Genomic DNA, 17,083 nt, shown 5'->3' on the forward strand with positions numbered 1-17,083 from the left:
AAACTGATCACAGTACTCCAGATGTGGTCTCACCAACACATTGTACAGTACTTCCCTACTCTAATACTCCAAGCCCCTTGAAATAAAGGGCAACATCCCATTAACCTTCCCGATTAGCTGCTGCACCTGTGTACTAGCTTTCTGTATTACATGCACAGGAGTCTTAGTGAGCTCAGTTTCTGGTCAGTGGTTACCCTGACGCTGTTGATAGTTGGAGGGATTCGTTGGGGCTAGGGGTCAATGATGGTATTGAATGTTAAGAAACAACAATTAGATTCTTTCTTGGTGGAGGTGATCATTATTTGGTACATGTGCGGTGCAACGGAGCCACAGCTAACAGCTGAGAGATAGCATCCAAGTTTCAGTGTTAAGATTGTCCAAAAAGGAAGTTTTAATTTGTAGAGATAGCAGGAACTGCAGATGCTGGAGTCAGAGACAACACAGTGTGGAGCTGGAGGAACACAGCAGGCCCAACCCGAAACATCATCTTTCCTGCTCCTCTGATGCTCCCTGGCCTACTGAGTTCCTCCAGCTCCATACAGTTTTTTTTTGCAGTTCATCATGTCATACCCAGGATTACTTGATACAGATACCAGGTGCATATAAAGGCAAAGGAAAAGTCATCATTGTCTTTCAGGACCATAGGTAGCTCTCATGTTTCACCTGAGGATTACCACGCCTCAGGCAAAGGAGACAATGAGAAGGTGGGACCTTTACGATGACTTCATCGTAATTGAACCCATGCTGTTGGTGTCATTCTACATCTAACCAACCCCTTTACCAGGTGTATACACACAGCCACACATATACGTTAATTCTAATGAATTGGGAAAGAAAAGTGTGCAATCTGTCAAACCTGTCTGGCAAAGTCAAAACCATATCGGCCACAGAAAATTAAGATTTTGTGGGTTTTGTGAACTTAGATAAATGTAAAGTGATGGGGCTACTTAGGCCAGTTGGTATTTTGCTGTCTTTTTCAAAATGCTCCAAAATGAACAGTTTCCTTGATAACTGGAACTGTATGTGTGATGTAGACACCCTGCCCAGTACAGAGAAACAAAAACCCAACTATTCCCACTGCAAATCCACAAGGGTGGTTGAGTTATCACTGCCTGTGAAATTAGAAAATGACAGTGAGTCAAGGATTGTGTTAGAAACAATGACATGCTTTACAAGGCAACGGACACAGAATTTTGAACCAGACATCATATACACTGAAAGGAAGATTAATTAGTGTGCATGTATAGCATGCTTTGGCTTGTTAATGTAGTCCTAAACCAACTAATTCAACTTGGATGATTGAGCTGTAGATCTATCATAATGCAGGAGCATTGTTCCAGGTGTCTTAACCTATTGAGAAGAATTAGAAGCTTTGGGGCTCTTCTGGTTCAAGAATTAGATGATAACAGTTGATTTTGATCAATAAAGAGCAAATGTGAAATAAGCCAAAAACAGCAAAGTATATGAACTCTTCTCAATTAAGAAACAAAACAAATTGTCTTCCAACAACCTGTTCCTCATAACTGAGGAGATTTTTCTATGGTATCCAAAAAAACCTCTGTCATACAGAAAAGTCACAATTCCAAGTTGCTTTGAGGAATGCAATTAAATATGTAATAGCTCTTTCAATCCTGGACTTCAGAAACGCTAAACATTAGGAATATAGTTCGAATCAAGCCTGAGGAACATTGTCAATCTACTTACCACAGGCCTGTGAGAGAGAGAGTACTGCACAGCAGTGGGGACGTTTCTTGCTTTGACTGGATCACGTACAGTCGAAGAGATAACAGCCGTTTGAAGTTGACTTGTCTGCAAACTGGAATCATAACACAGCACGTTATATTGACGTTAATACAGCAAAACCACAAACTCCCCAATGATACTTTCTGTCATCTGTTTTCCAATTTGTGGAACATTTAACAGTTCTTTTTTAGATATTGTAGTGGTCTATTTGTCTGTTAACTGATTAATTACATTTAATTACATTTCATTAATTTGTTGTAATAATTATAATACAAGAACTACTTGGTAGCTTTTAAAATCCTGCAATCTCATGCCCAAGTGTCCTTCTACTGTTATTACATTCAGATGGAGCACTGCATAAGGGGGTGTAAATTAAAAGCAGATCATTAACAAACAAAGAGCAAAAAACAATACAGCACAGGAACGGGCCCTTTGGCCCTCCAAGCTTGTGCTGTCACTTTTGCCTTTCCATATTAAATCTGTCTTCACTGACAGGATCCATATCCCTCTATTCCCTTCCTATTCATGTATTAGTCCAGGTGCTTCTTGAATGCTGCTATTGTGACTGCTTCCGCCACCTTGTCTGGCAGCGCGTTCCAGGTACTCACCACCCTTTGTGGGAAAAACTTCCCTCGCACATCTCTTTTAAATATCCCCCTCCCTGCACCTTGAACCTGCGTCCCTAGTAAGTGACCCCTCCACCCTGGGAAAAAGCATCATACTTTTCATCCTATCCATGCCATTCACAATCTTATAAACTTCTAACAGGTCACCCCTCAACTTCCTGCCTTCCAGTGAAAACAAACCCGGTCTATCCAACCTTTCTTCATAGCTAAAATCCCCCATACCAGGCACCATCCTGGTAAACCTTTTCTCTACCCACTCTAAAGCATCCACATCTTTCTGGTAGTACAGTGACCAGAACTGTACGCAACATTCCAAATGTGGCCTAAATAAAGTTCTATAAAGCTGCAGCATGGACTCTATCCTTATACTCAATGCCCCTTCCAATGAAGGTAAGCATGACATAAGCCTTTTACTACCTTATCTACCTGTGTGGCCACCTTCAGTAATCTGTGGACCTGCACACTCAGATCCCTCTGCATATTAATACTCCTAAGGGTTCTGCCATTCACTGTATAACTTCCACCTGTACATGACCTTCCTTCCAAAATGCATCACCTCACATTTGTCCAGATTAAACTCCATCAGCCATTTTTCTGGCCATGCCTCCAACTGATCTATGTCCTTCTGTATCATCTGACAATCCTCCTCACTATCTGCAACTCCACCAATCTTTGTACAGTCCACAAACTCACTAATTAAATCAGTTACGTTTTCCTCCAAATCATTTCTGTAAGCCATGAACAGCATAGGTCCCAGTACTGATCCCAGTGGAACACCACTAGTCACAACCCTCCATTCTGAAAACCATCCTTCCACCGCTACCCTCTGTCTCCTATGACTAAGCCAGTTCTGTATCCATCTTGCCAGCTCCCCCGATACCATGTGACTTCACCGTTCGCATCAGAATCCATGAGGCACCTTGTCAAAGGCTTTACTGAAGTCCACGTAGACAAAGTCAACTGCTTTTCCCTCATCAACCATCTTTGTCACCTCCTCAAAAAACTCGATCAAGTTAGTGAGGCACAACCTCCCCTGCACAAAACCATGCTGTCTATCACTCATAAGTCCATTTGTTTCTAAATGCATATAGATCGCGTCCATGAGAATATTTTCCAATAATTTCCCTACCACTGACACGAGGCTCACAGGTCTGTAATTTCCTGGATTATCCCTGCTACCCTTCTTAAACAGTGGAACGACATTGGCTATTCTCCAGTGCTCTGGGACCTTCACCTGTGGCTAAAGAGGATACAAAGATGTCTGTCAATGCTCCAGCAATTTGTTCTCTGGCCCCTCGCAATAATCTGGGACAGATGAAATCAGGACTGGGGGACTTATCTATGTCAATATGTTTTAAGATACATAATACCTCTTCCTTTTCAATAATAATTTGGCTTAGAAACTCGACACTCCCTTCCCCGAGGTCATCCTCCATCAATTCCTTCTCTTTGGTGAATACCAACACAAAGTATTCATTTAAGACCTCATCTACCTCTTCTGGCTCCCCACATAGATTCCCTCACTCGTCCTTGAGGTCTAACCTTTTCCTTATCTACCCTCTATTTTTCTCATGTATGTATAAAAAGCCTTGGGATTCTCCTCAAACCTGTTTGCTAACAACTTTCATGGCCCCTTTTAGCCCTTCTAATTCCTTGTTTAAGTTCTTTCCTCCTTTCCTTATATACTTCAAGGGCTTCAACAGTTCCCATCCTCCTAGGCCTTACATATGCTTCCTTTTTCTTTTTCGCCAAAGTCATAACATCCCTGCTCAGAGGTAGTAGGAACTGCAGATGCTGGAGAATCTGAAATAACAAGGTGTAGAGCTGGATGAATACAGCAGGCCAAGCAGCATCAGAGGAGCAGGAAAGCTGACGTTTCGGGCATAGACCCTTCTTCAGAAATGGGGAAGGGGAAGGGGAAGGGGGTTCTGAAATAAATAGGGAGAGAGGGGGAGGCAGATAGAAGATGAATAGAGGAGAGGATAGGTGGAGAGGAGACAGACAGGTCAAAGAGGCAGGGATGGAGCCAGTAAAGGTGAGGAGTTAGGGAGGAGATAGGTCAGTCCAGGGAGGACGGACAGGTCAAGGGGGCGGGATGAGGTTCGTCGGTAGGAGATGGGGGTGGGGCTTGAGGTGGGAGGAGGCGATAGGTGGGAGGAAGGACAGGTTAGGGAGGTGGGGACGAGCTGAGCTGGTTTTGGGATGCGGTAGGGGGAGGGGAGATTTTGAACTTTGTGAAGTCCACATTGATACCGTTGGGCTGCAGGGTTCCCAAGCGGAATATGAGTTGCTGTTCCTGTAACCTTCGGGTGGCATCGTTGTGGCACTGCAGGAGGCCCAGGATGAACATGTCGTCCGAGGAATGGGAGGGGGAGTTGAAATGGTTCGCGACTGGGAGGTGCAGTTGTTTAGTGTTCTGCAAAGCGGTCCCCAAGCCTCCGCTTGGTTTCCCCGTTGTAGAGGAGGCCACAATGGGTACAGCGGATGCAGTATACCAAATTAGCAGATGTGCAGGTGAACATCTGCTTGATGTGGAAAATCTTCTTGGAGCCTGGGATGGGGGTGAGGGGGGAGGTGTAGCACTTCCTGCTGTTGCAGGGAAAAGTGCCGGGTGAGGTGGGGCTGGAGGGGAGTGTGCAGCAGACAAGGGAGTCACGGAGAGAGTGGTCCCTCCGGAAGGCAGATAAGGGTGCGGAGGGAAAAATGTCTTTGGTGGTGGGGTCGGATTGCAGATGGCGGAAGTGTCGGAGGATGATGCGTTGGATCCGGAGGTTGGTGGGGTGGTACGTGAGGACGAAGGGGATTCTGTTTTGGTTGTTATTGCGGGGAGGGGGTGTGAGGGATGAGTTGCGGGAAATGCGGGAGACACGGTCGAGGGCGTTCTCGACCACTGAAGGGGGGAAGTTGTGGTCCTCGAAAAACGAGGACATCTGAGATGTACGGGGGTGGAATGCCTCATCCTGGGAGCAGATGCAGTGGAGGCGAAGGAATTGGGAATAGGGGATGGCATTTTTGCAGGAGGGTGGGAGGGAGGATCCTGCTGTGTTCATCCAGCTCTACACCTTGCTATCTCACATCCCTGATCATCTAAGATTCATGTAACTTGCCATACCCATCTTCATTCTCACTAAACTCGTAACAACTGCCATTTGAAATGTTCCCATATGTCTGATGTGGATTTACCATCAAACAGCCACCTCCAATAAAAATTCTCCAGTTCAGTATCTTAAAACTCACTGTATTATGGTCACAACTGCCAAAATGCTCCCCCACTGAAATTTCATTCACCTGACCAGGCTCATTTCCTAAACCCAAGTCTAGTATAACCCCTTCCCTGGTTGGACTGTTTACATACTGTGACAAGAAACCCTCCTGAATGGTCCTTACAAATTCTGTCCCATGCAAGCCCCCAGCACAAAGTGAGTCCCAGTCAATATAGGGGAAATTAAAATCACCCACAACAACAACCCTGCTGTTGTTACATCTTTCCAAAATCTGTCTACATATTGTCTCTTCATCTCCCGCTGGCTGTAGGGAGGCCTGTTGAATACCCCCAGCATTGTGATTTCACCTTTCCCATTCCTGAGCTCTACCCATACTGCCTTGCTGCACAAGTCCTCTGATGTATCCTCCCTCAGTACAGCTGTGAGATACTCCTTTACCAGTGATGTGACTCCCCCACCCCTTTTACCTCCCTTTCTATCCCACCTGAAACATCTAAAACTTGGAACATTCAACTGCCAGTCCTGTCCCTCTTTCAGCCAAGTCTCTGTGACCGCAATAATGTCATAGTTCAAGGTATTAACCAAAGCTCTAAGTTCATTTGTCTTGCCTATTATACTTCTGACATTGAAACACACGCATTTCAGACCGCCTCCCCTGCTCTTTTCAGCAACGTTTCCCTGCCTGTTCTTGTTCTTAGTAATGTTTGCCTTAGTAATGTTTCTACCTTTCCCTCAATTTCTGCATCTACTGACCTACTCTTGTGATTCCCATCTCCCTGCCACACTAGTTTAAAGCCTCCCTAACCACTCTACCAAGTTACTCCCCAAGGACATCAGTCCCGATCCTGCCCAGGTGTAACATGTCCAGTTTGTACAGGTCCCACCTCCCCCAGAACTGGTCCCAATGCCCAATTAATCTGAAACCCTCCCCCAGACACCATCTTTTCAGCTGCGTGTTCATCCTATATATCCTGCTGTTTCTACTCTGACTAGTTTGTGGCATTGGCAGTAATCCTGAGATAACTACCTTTGAGGTCCTACATTTCAACTTTCTTCCTAGTTCTCTACATTCTGCTTTTAGTACCTCATCCGTTTCTTGATCTATGTCATTAGTACCAACGTGCACCATAACCACTGGTTGTTCACCCTCCCCCTCCAGAATGTCCTGCAACCGCTCTGAGACATCCAGGACCCTAGCACCAGAGAGACAACACACCATCCTGGACTCTCGTTTGAGGCCATAGAAATGCCTGTCTATTCCCCTTATGATTGAATCCCCTGTGACAATTGCATTTCTATGCCTATTTTTCCCTCCATCTGCAGCAGAGCCACCCACGACACCATGAATTTGGCTGCTGCTGTTATCCCCTGAGGAGCCATTCTGCTCAACAGTATCTCTGTTTTGCAGAGGAATAGCCACAGGAGATTCCTGCACTGCCTGCTTAGCCCTCCTTCTTGCCTGGGGAGTCTGAGTCTGCGGTGTGACCAACCCACTCACAATCAACACAATAGGACCTGCGTCATCATAGAACCAAACATCAGAAACGCAGCCCCGATAGCAGAATCTAGTACACACAGAGCAGAACAGAGTTCAGATTAAATACTGTATCAAAAACTCCATGCCATGTACAGTGTTACAAGTCAAATTTGCACTGTTCCTACTTTGCTCCATATCAGAAAACAAACACTGCACTAACCAACATTATAAAAGTTAATAGTTAATTAAAAAGTTAATTCTTGTGCGGAGTGGTATGGTATCATGTACAAAAGTATGAAACGAAGACCTATTGGTCTCACTTTAACTCCATGTGAGATCTGGAATTGATTAGCAGGCATAAAGTTGTGGAATATCTTGTGACATTTGGTTTATTTGCAATGAACATTACATGATAGAATCAAATTTGACTAAAAAATAATTCTGAGCTATTATTTCAAAATTCCACATATCAAATTAGTTTCCATTTATTAACACACGGTTTCTGATCCATTAAATTGTAAATGTGATTCAATATAATACATTCTGTAAACTGCTGCTTTCTTGGTTCAGCAATGAATTTTCTCATCCTAGAAAGTCAACTATCTTGCATATATTATTCAATTCTTGTAGGCTTTGCAGAATAAAATGTGAAATATAATCAGAAATAGCTGAAAGTACTGAAAAGGCTGATCACCTGCTGCTTTGAACAATCTATTTTTCTTTCAGATAAAATCTGCTCCACCTATTTGTTCTCTATTTATAAAGCTTTTATTTCAAAATTGAAATATTATCCATCCAAGAATCTTCTATCCATCATAGTCAAAATTTCTTGTCATTGATTCTTAATCTTACCGTTTGTCTGATCTCCCAGCCAGTAATACAGAGTCAGGACTCTGAGGTGCCAAATGATACTCCACACTCCGGTAGTAAGCATTTATAAATATCAATTCACTGTACCCTAAAGAAATAAACACTTAATATTTCTGCAAACACATTACAGACACAAAAAGAATTCTGGATAGTCACAACATGGATAAAAACCATGTAACTATCCCAACAACTCAAGACAATACATTAAAGAAAACTGTACTTAGCGGAGATTTCTGTGGTTAGGTAGTGTCACGTATAACCATATTCCTTGAGCTCCATATTAATCATATAAATTTCTTTTGTTTAAAGGGATAGCACCTGTAAAACTGTGCTTTGCAGACACTTAATAGTCCTCACTAAAACTAAACAGGGGTTGGTTTAGAATTTCTTTTCCTCATCTTTGAAAATTAGCTGAAAAGAAAACTTCATATTTATTCGACTTATTTATTTACTGGGGTCCAGGTAAGTGATGGAGTGTTAGGGTACGTTGGGCTGGGTGGGAGATATGGGGTCTGATGGGGGTGTCAATCCTGTGTGTGGATGGTTGGGGGGGGGGGGGGAGGTGTCAAAATGTGGAGCGGGAATGGTGGCACGGGGTCCAGTTATGGGGCAGGAGAGGTCAGGTCCGGGAGGGGGAGGGGGTGTCAGGTCTGGGGATAGGGAAGGGTTTGCTGGGTCTGCAGTGGGAGAGGGAGTGGTCTTCAGCGCCAGGGGAATACGGGTGTTGGGTCCAGGAGAAAAGGAATGTTGGGTCCATAGTGGGGGAGCTCCCATGTTTTGTTTAAAAAAAAGGAACGAGTGGCAACCTGAGTGCCACCCCTTGGAAAGTCCAGTGCTGACAATGATCAAATGGGGAAGATGGCTGCTATCTCCCTACCTGGCCCAGTGGCACTGATGCTAACTGTAACAATTGTGTTTCTCTCCCAGCTCACGTCAACTAATTCCATGTAGATTGGGACCCAATTCAAAACCCTGCCATATGTACAGTTTTCTACACAAGCCATTGTACAGGCAATGTATTACTTTTTAAACTTAATTCATGATTCGCATAGGAAAAAGAATTTCCTACTCTTAACAGTCAGTCAAGGCAACATTAAGGAATATGCTTAGCAATTTTTTTTTGTTTAGCTTACCTGGACCCCAGTAAATAAATAAATAAGTCGAATAAATATGAAGTTTGCTTTTCAGCAAATTTCGATGATTAAAAGCCCAACAGAAGTCATGAATAGTTAGGCATCACTTACCGGAAGTGAGAAGCTGGGATATCTCTGAATCAGGAACTTGAATTTCATCCGCTCGATTCCGAGCAGAGAGGCATTTTGGTTTGTAAACAAGATCACTTCCCACATTGGATAACTGGCTTACTTTGAGCTGCATATCTACAAGATTACATCAGAACAAGTTGATGAGAATGCTGATTTTGTTTCTCCTCCCTCCTCCCCTTCCTACTGTTCCAAAGTAATGGATGCTTTCCTAATTTTTGGATCCCACAGTTGTTGAGCACCCTCCAGCACTTCACCCAGCCAGTCATGATTTACAATGTGAGCCATTGCACTGAATTTCACCTGTTTTACTACAGGGTGCATCAAAGCCAAGTCCATTCTGCCCAGGATCCATTCCTGTCCAAGTCCACCCTCACCTGTTGTAATAAGGAGTAGGAATCTATCTCATGTCTCTATTATTCTGTTCAATCTGTATAAGCTGTTCCTGTCTGATTCCTCCCCCACCACAAAAGCGTAGCAACTGAGATTAATTGTTGCTCCTCTTCTGCCAGCCCACAGAACATCAGGTCAATCAGCACAAATCAGTAATAGGCATATTTCTGTTACAAGACTTTGTTACCTACTGGTTAAACTCATTGTGCTATTGCAGAGTCATATTTTAATAGTTGATAAATATATAGCACTCCTTTCAAAGTCTACCAGACTACAAAATATGGTGAACAAAGCAGTCATCCCACATCTGGTGACTAAATCTGGCTTTTCTGAAGGATATATAAATTATATCATTCTTCAATCTCTGCTTTTTCTTCCAGGTGAAGTCAAGGCACTCACCAAACCCACCTTCAAGATTGACAATCTGAATGAAATGGACACAGTAAACTATTTGGGAAAACATTTTCCACTATTACATTTTAAAAATGTGAATTTTGCCAGAAGAAAATCAGCACATCACCAGGAAATAAATCTACTTGTTAATGACAATTTGAAAAACTGGACCCTAAGCAATCAGGAAAGGAATCTCCAACATCAGAAGCACCTTAAACACAGCTCCTGATTAAGTTTCCTTTTCAGAAATTAGGGTGCTAGATGTCAGTGGCAAGATGTCAGACAAAAACCGAAAGAACTGTGGACACTGGAAATTAGAAACAAAAACAGAAATTGCTGGAAAAGCTCAACAGGTCGAGCAGCATTTGTGGAGAGAAATCAGACCTAACATTCCGGATCCAGTGACCCTTCCTCAGAATGGACCCAAAACATTAATTCTGATTTCTCTCCACAGATGCTGCCAGGCCTGCTGAGCTTTTCTAGTAATTTCAGTTTTTGTGGCTAGATATCAGAGTCTGGTTATACTTCCTGATAGTGAACACTTCAACAATCACACTAAAAGACAATGCTTACCTATATTTTCTGTTGACAGTACAATACTTGGTCCAATAGTAAATAAAATATCAGACAGCTTCTCAGCAAGTATATCAACACTATGAATTATAACATAGGGTCCAGGGATCACCTACAAACATAAAGGTCACAATGTAAGCATTTTTTCTTCAGTCGATTAACTTGTGAAGTTGGTTTCTAAAATCCCTCAAAATATTTAGTTGTCAAGCAACCAATTACTTAGGCAAGGCTTCAAAAGTTTATGAGACAAGTTCACTGTAGACATCTCAGAACAGCTTTAAAAACTATTTTGGATATTTTTAGGGATGGTAAACTTCATGCTTGAATTCAAAAATTGTTCCTCGACCAGTACCAAAATTACTCAAAAACATTGCGGCAAGTGCCAAGGTGTTGACTGTTGAGATGCAAACATCATGTGAGGCATTTTGGTTGAACTTCATGATGTTACTCAGAGAATTAGGTTTTATTCCATCAGGTCTGGCAGCATCTGTGAAGGAGAAAACAGAGTTAACCATTTCAGGTCCAGTGACCCTTCCTCAGAACCGACCCGAAACGTTAACTGTTTTCTCCTTCACAGATGCTGCCAGACCTGCTGAGCTTTTCCAGCAACTTTGCTTTTGTTCCTGATTTACAGCATCCGCAGTTCTTTTGGTTTTTATTAGGTTTTATCCCATGTTAGGTGATTGAGTAAGTCAACTCCCAGTTATTTGAGTACCAGGAGAGTTTTTGAGTTGATTTGCATACCTTCTGTACCAGTCACTGCTTATGCTGTTTAGCTTCACCAGGTTGACACCTCATTTTCAGGTATGCCTGGTGCTGCTCTTGGTATGCCCTCCTGACCTCTTCATTGAACTAGGGTTGATCCCCTGGCTTGATGGTAATGGTAGTGTGGGGGATATGGTAGACCATTAAGTTACAGATTGTGATTGAATACAATTCTGCTGCTATTGATGGCCCGAAGCAAGGTTGAGCAGTCCGGAGTTTCTAGATCTGTTTGAAGATTATGTCATTTAGCATAGTGATATTACCACACAATACAATGGAGCATATCCTCAAGGTGAAGACAGGATTGTCTCCACAAGGGCAGTACTGTGGTCACGCTTACAAATAATGTCATGAACAACGAGTCTGCAGCCAGCAGATTGGTGAGGTTGAGGTCAAATATATTTTTCTCTCTTGCTGGTTCCTTCACAGACCCAGTCTCGTAGCTATGACCTTCTAGGATCTGACCAGCTCAATCAGTCGTGCTGCTGAGCCACTCTCTGTGATGGACACTGAAGTCCCCCACCCAGAATATATTGTGTACCTTTGCTGCCCTCAGTGCTGAATGAGGTGATCAGCAGAAAGATTCCTGCTCATGTTTGACCTGATGCCTTGAGACCTCATGGTGTCTAGGGTCAACGTTGAGGGTTCAAACTCTATCCCAAACACTGCGCTGCCACCTCTCATGGGTCTATCTCATTACTAGGACATGATATACCCAGTGATGGTCGTGATGCCTCTAAGGTATGATATCATGAGAATGAATATGTCAGTCTGTTATTTGACTAGAGGGGGATGGAGGGGGAAGCTCTTGAAATATTGTCACAAGCCCTCAGGTGTTAGCAAGGGGAACTCTACACAGTAAACTTGGCTGGGTTTGTCGTTATCACTTCTAATGGTTTGCTTGATGACAAGCGGTTTGTCAAGTTTCATTTCTTCTCTGAGACTCTGTAGCAATTAAATACAATTGAGAGGCTTGCTCAGCCATTTCATAGGGCAGGTAAGAGTCAGTTACATTTCTGTGTGTTTGGAGTCACTTGTAGGCCAGTCCAGATGAGGATGGCAGAGTTCCTTTCCTAAAGCACAATAGTGAACCAGGTTCAGTCACAGGAAGTGTGTGGGCTGTGGCACACCCCTTAGAACATGGAACTATACAGCACAGGAACGGGCCCTTCAGCCCTCGATGTTTTGGCAAACATGACGCCAAATGAAACAAATCCCTTCTGCCTGCCCTTGGTCCATATCCCTTGATTCCTTGCATATTCATGTGCTTGCCTAAAAGTCCCTTAAACGCGCCATCGTATCTACCTCCACCACCACCTTAGCAGTGCTTTCCAGACTCCTACCACTCTCTATGTAAAAAACTTGCCCCTCACATCTCCTTTGAGCTTTCCCTGTCTCACCTTAAGTGCATGCCCCCATGTTTTAAACATTTCAATTCTGGGAAAAAGATTTTGACCATCAACACTATCCATGCATCTCATAATTTTATAGATTTCTATGAAGTGTCCCCTCAGCCTGCACCGCTCAAGAGAAAACAACCTGAGTTTTTCTAGCCTCTCCTTATAGCTCATACTGTCTAATACAGGCAGCATCCTGGTAAACCTCTTCCAAAGCCTCCACATCCTTCTTGTAATGTGGTGACCAGAATTGAACATAATACTCTAAGTGTTACCTAACCCAAGTCTTATAAAGCTGCAACATGATATCCTGACTCTTGTACTCAATTCCTCGACCAATAAAGGCAAGCATGTCAAAAGCCTACATTACCACCCTATCTACTTGTGTGGCTACTTTCAGGGAGCTATGGACTTGAATCCAAAGATCCTTCTGTACATCAATGCTGTTCAGAGTTCTGCCATTAACTATATGCTTTTCCTTAACATTTGACCTCCCAAAATGCAGCACCTCACACTTATCCGGATTAAACTCCATCTGCCATTTCTCCGCCCATATCTGCAACTGGTCGATATCCTGCTGTATCTTTTGACAACCTTCTACACTATCCACAATTCCACCGATTTTTGTATTGTCTGCAAACTTACTAACACACCCATCTATATTTTCATCTAAGTCATTCATATATATCACAAACAGCAGAGGTCCCAGTACAGATCTCTGCAGAACACCACTAGTCACGGACCTCCAGCCTGAAAAATACACTTCCACCACTACCCTGTGACTTCTATGGGCAAGCCAATTCTGAATCCACATGGCCAAGTCTCTGTGGATCCCATGCATCTTAATCTCCCGGATGAGCCTACTATGAGGGACCTTGTCAAAAGCCTTACTAAAATCCATGCAAACAACATCCATTGCCCTACCCTCATCGATCACCTTCGTCACCTCCTCAAAAAACTCATTCAAGTTAGTAAGACATGACTTGCGCTGCGTAAAGCCATGCTGACTGTCCCTAATCAGGCCATGCTTTTCCAAATGTGTGTAAATCCTATCTCTAAAACTTCTCTCCAATAGCTTCCCAACTACCAATGCGAGACTCAGTGGTCTGTAGATCCCTGGATTATCACTATTTCCCTTCTTGAACAGAGGATCAATATCAGCTACTCGCCAGTCCTCCGGGACCTCTCTGGTGGCTGGCGAGGATACAAAGATCTTGGTCAAGGCCCCAGCAATCTCCTCTCTTGCCTTTTTCAATAATCTGGGGTAGATAGCATCAGGGCCTGGGGACTTATCCACCTTAACGCTCTTCAAGAGATCTAACACCACTTCTTTCTTGATCTCAAAATGCCCTAGCATATTAGCATGCTCCACCCAAATCTCACTATCCTTCATATCCTTCTCCCGGGTGAATACTGATGCAAAGTACTCATTTAGGATTTCACCTTCTTCCCACTTTCGTCATTTGTATTTTATAAATTTTATCAGAATTAACGATCATTAAGTGAGTGCAATGCTCAGAGCTGAAAACAATTGTTTCCAATTTTGTAAAGCTGTTTGATGTAAACAGTGGAGCAAGTAAATACAGATGTCATCACGATTTCAATAGTATTCCCCTTCCTAACTTCAAAGTACATGGTATTAAACATTAAACATCATTCATACAGTAAATGCTAATCAATACCTTCATTTTCAATTGCAAACACTAAAAAGTTAACTTTAAAGTTTTAGCAATATTTTTAAAAACTCAAAACAATGTTGGTATGTATGTTAAGGATAACAAGAATTTTACAGAAAATATAAACAATCATCAGCAATGCAAACATTTATTACCTAAGGCTATAATACTACATTAATTCTCCAATAATGTTGAGGAATATATCTGCTGTCCAATCCGTTCACTCACAGAAAGGAAGACAGCTTCACAGAAGCTTCATATTAAAGGTTTTGCTGATCAAACCCAAGATATTTCAATATTTAATTTTGCTCTATAGTATAATTAAACTTGGAAAAGAAACACACTTTCACCTCAGATATTACAAGCCATTCCAAGGAGTACTTGACATCTATGATTTTGCTCGCCAATTTAACGTAGTTCGTTGCCAAGCTCAAAACTGTTTTGGAATTATTTGCTTCGTTTTCAAAATCCAGTTCGGCAACATTTCCAAGAAATCTCGACAGTGCTAGCAAGTCAGCAGAGGTGAGTTTAGCATGACTTTGATCTGCAGCTTCAAACAACAAGCCAGTGATGTAGTTTGCAACAGACACATTTTCTGGGTATTCACTTTGGTTCAGCAGCAAATAATCCGCAATCTAAAGCAATCAACAAACAGAAGTATTTGCATACAATACACTATCACAACATGAAAAAATAACTGATAGTACATATATATGTAAATGAACAAACTCTTATGCAAAACATCTTGAACTCTTACAATATCTGACTAATGTTTATCTTACGAGAGTGGAGAACATAAAAGCTAGGAGATGTACAGAAAGATTATATAACTCTGAGAAAAAATGCAGAATTCTATTTAGTAAGCAAAAATATAAAGATAACCCTACGTGAATATTCCTTCAGTGTGTTTAGATTCTGGCAGATTAACATGCAAGATTGATATGGTTTAGAATCTCTTATGCTCACCACTAATAGCCCACTATTAGAACAATTCCTGGCACATTCTTTTAAATGATCAGATTGTAGAACTGTTTCAGTTCTGTATGCCAGTAAGAACTTTTCCATTTCAAAACCATTTTGCCACAAAAACTTTGGTTTGGCAATTATTAGAAATTCAATAAATGACAGAGCACCCGTTGAGATTTAATATAAGAGACTAGACTCAATTCAATATAATGAATCAATTTGAAAATGTGACAATTAGCTCCTATAAATATTAATTTTTATTTGGAAACAGTCTATTTTGATGCAACCGTGATGATGTCAAATACACAATTTTAAGTCTGGAAACTGACATTGGACACTTTAAAAAGTACTTTTTTTTAACCAAAACAAGGGCAGTGACGAAAACTAAGAAAAAATGCTACTAATTTGCATAGCTATTTCGTCCACTTACTACTTCATTGCGATGCAGATGTAGAGCCTGTGAAGATTTTACCAGAGACAGTAAGCACCTGGAGGCATATACCTAACTTCCTTATCGAAAATGGAGATTCATGGTACACAATCATGAAATAACAAACTTTGCAGAAGTTAATTGCTTGGACAAAATACCTTTATGTTTCTTAAGATGACTGGGAGCAGTTCAAGAGAATTTATGTGACCAACCTAGTTTTGTGGGCGGACTTGAACTGTAAAAACGAGCAACTAGCCGGAAGGGAAAGCTGCTCATTCCCCATCTCCACAAAAGATCTCACACTGTCTGCTCAATTTGATTGGTGCCTGCAACCTGGTAGCAGACTAAGAACTTTTAATGGAAGATTTCAGTTTCCACAGCAGCATTTCTAGAAAGCGGAGAGAACATCAACTACAACCTTAAGCTGTCAGCTGAGGATCAACACTTTTGGATAGCTTCAGCCAGATCACACACAGTGAACTCTTACTTAATGAACTTGAACTTGGCTAAAGCTAACTTTCCCTCCTCTGTACTTAGTGTTTTTGCATGCTTGGGTTGAGTGAACATGTTTGCACACAAGTTGCAGAAGTTGGGACACATTCTTAGATTTTTAAACTGTTTACTTGGATGTGTTTTATTGTACTAATCCCTTACTTGTTAACTCAAGAAAACTCATCTGGTTTGTCCTTTAAGCACTGAACCAAATGTATTCATTGAATTTGTAAACATATTTCAAAAAGATTCAAATCTCTGATATAACGAAACAGTAGTGGAAGAGAAGAGGCACTACCCCATGCATCCTCACTGGGTCAAACACTACTCTCTTCTCCAACAAATCGACATTTTGAGGAAATGACTCCAAACAAATACTTACTGAAATACTAATGGAATTTGCCTCAACTTGTAGGAAAAATGAAGACGGTGGCAGAGAAGACAAGTCTTGCATTTTTTCATATATATCTGAAAGGAGAACAGAAATACTGGAATATTTTACAAGCTGTGATGGTATAATGGTAATTAGGAAAAAAAAACAAACAAATAGAAATCCATCTGAACATTCCAAGGTTTTCTTGAACGTTTCTGGAACTTTATACAGACAGTGCCAGCCAACTCTTGTTCCAGAATAATGGTGAGTGGACAAAATGGTCCAGATTATGAGGCTGAGATAGTAGGAACTGCAGATGCTGGAGAATCTGAGATAACAAGGTGTAGAGCTGGATGAACACAGCAGGCCAAGCAGCATCAGAGGAGCAGGAAGGCTGACGTTTTGGGCCTAGACCCTTCTTCA

The 17,083-nt window shown here is 42.0% G+C and overlaps 1 protein-coding gene across 1 annotated transcript in view; it reads right to left on the bottom strand.

Annotated features, from left to right (window-relative positions):
- The window catches only part of LOC109927772 (adhesion G-protein coupled receptor D2-like), a 259,955-nt gene that overhangs the window by 225,207 nt on the left and 17,665 nt on the right, over positions 1–17,083 (bottom strand). The window contains exons 6-11 of the mRNA XM_048601531.1: positions 16,670–16,755; positions 14,750–15,034; positions 10,562–10,673; positions 9,185–9,319; positions 7,923–8,028; positions 1,705–1,816 (exon numbers count right to left, since the gene is read on the bottom strand). Coding sequence (XP_048457488.1) covers positions 1,705–1,816; positions 7,923–8,028; positions 9,185–9,319; positions 10,562–10,673; positions 14,750–15,034; positions 16,670–16,755 — 836 coding nt within the window. The remainder of the gene's footprint in view (positions 1–1,704; positions 1,817–7,922; positions 8,029–9,184; positions 9,320–10,561; positions 10,674–14,749; positions 15,035–16,669; positions 16,756–17,083) is intronic.

The sequence above is a fragment of the Rhincodon typus genome, chromosome 10 (genome assembly GCF_021869965.1).
Source record: "Rhincodon typus isolate 14 chromosome 10, sRhiTyp1.1, whole genome shotgun sequence".
Classification (NCBI taxonomy): domain Eukaryota; kingdom Metazoa; phylum Chordata; class Chondrichthyes; order Orectolobiformes; family Rhincodontidae; genus Rhincodon; species Rhincodon typus.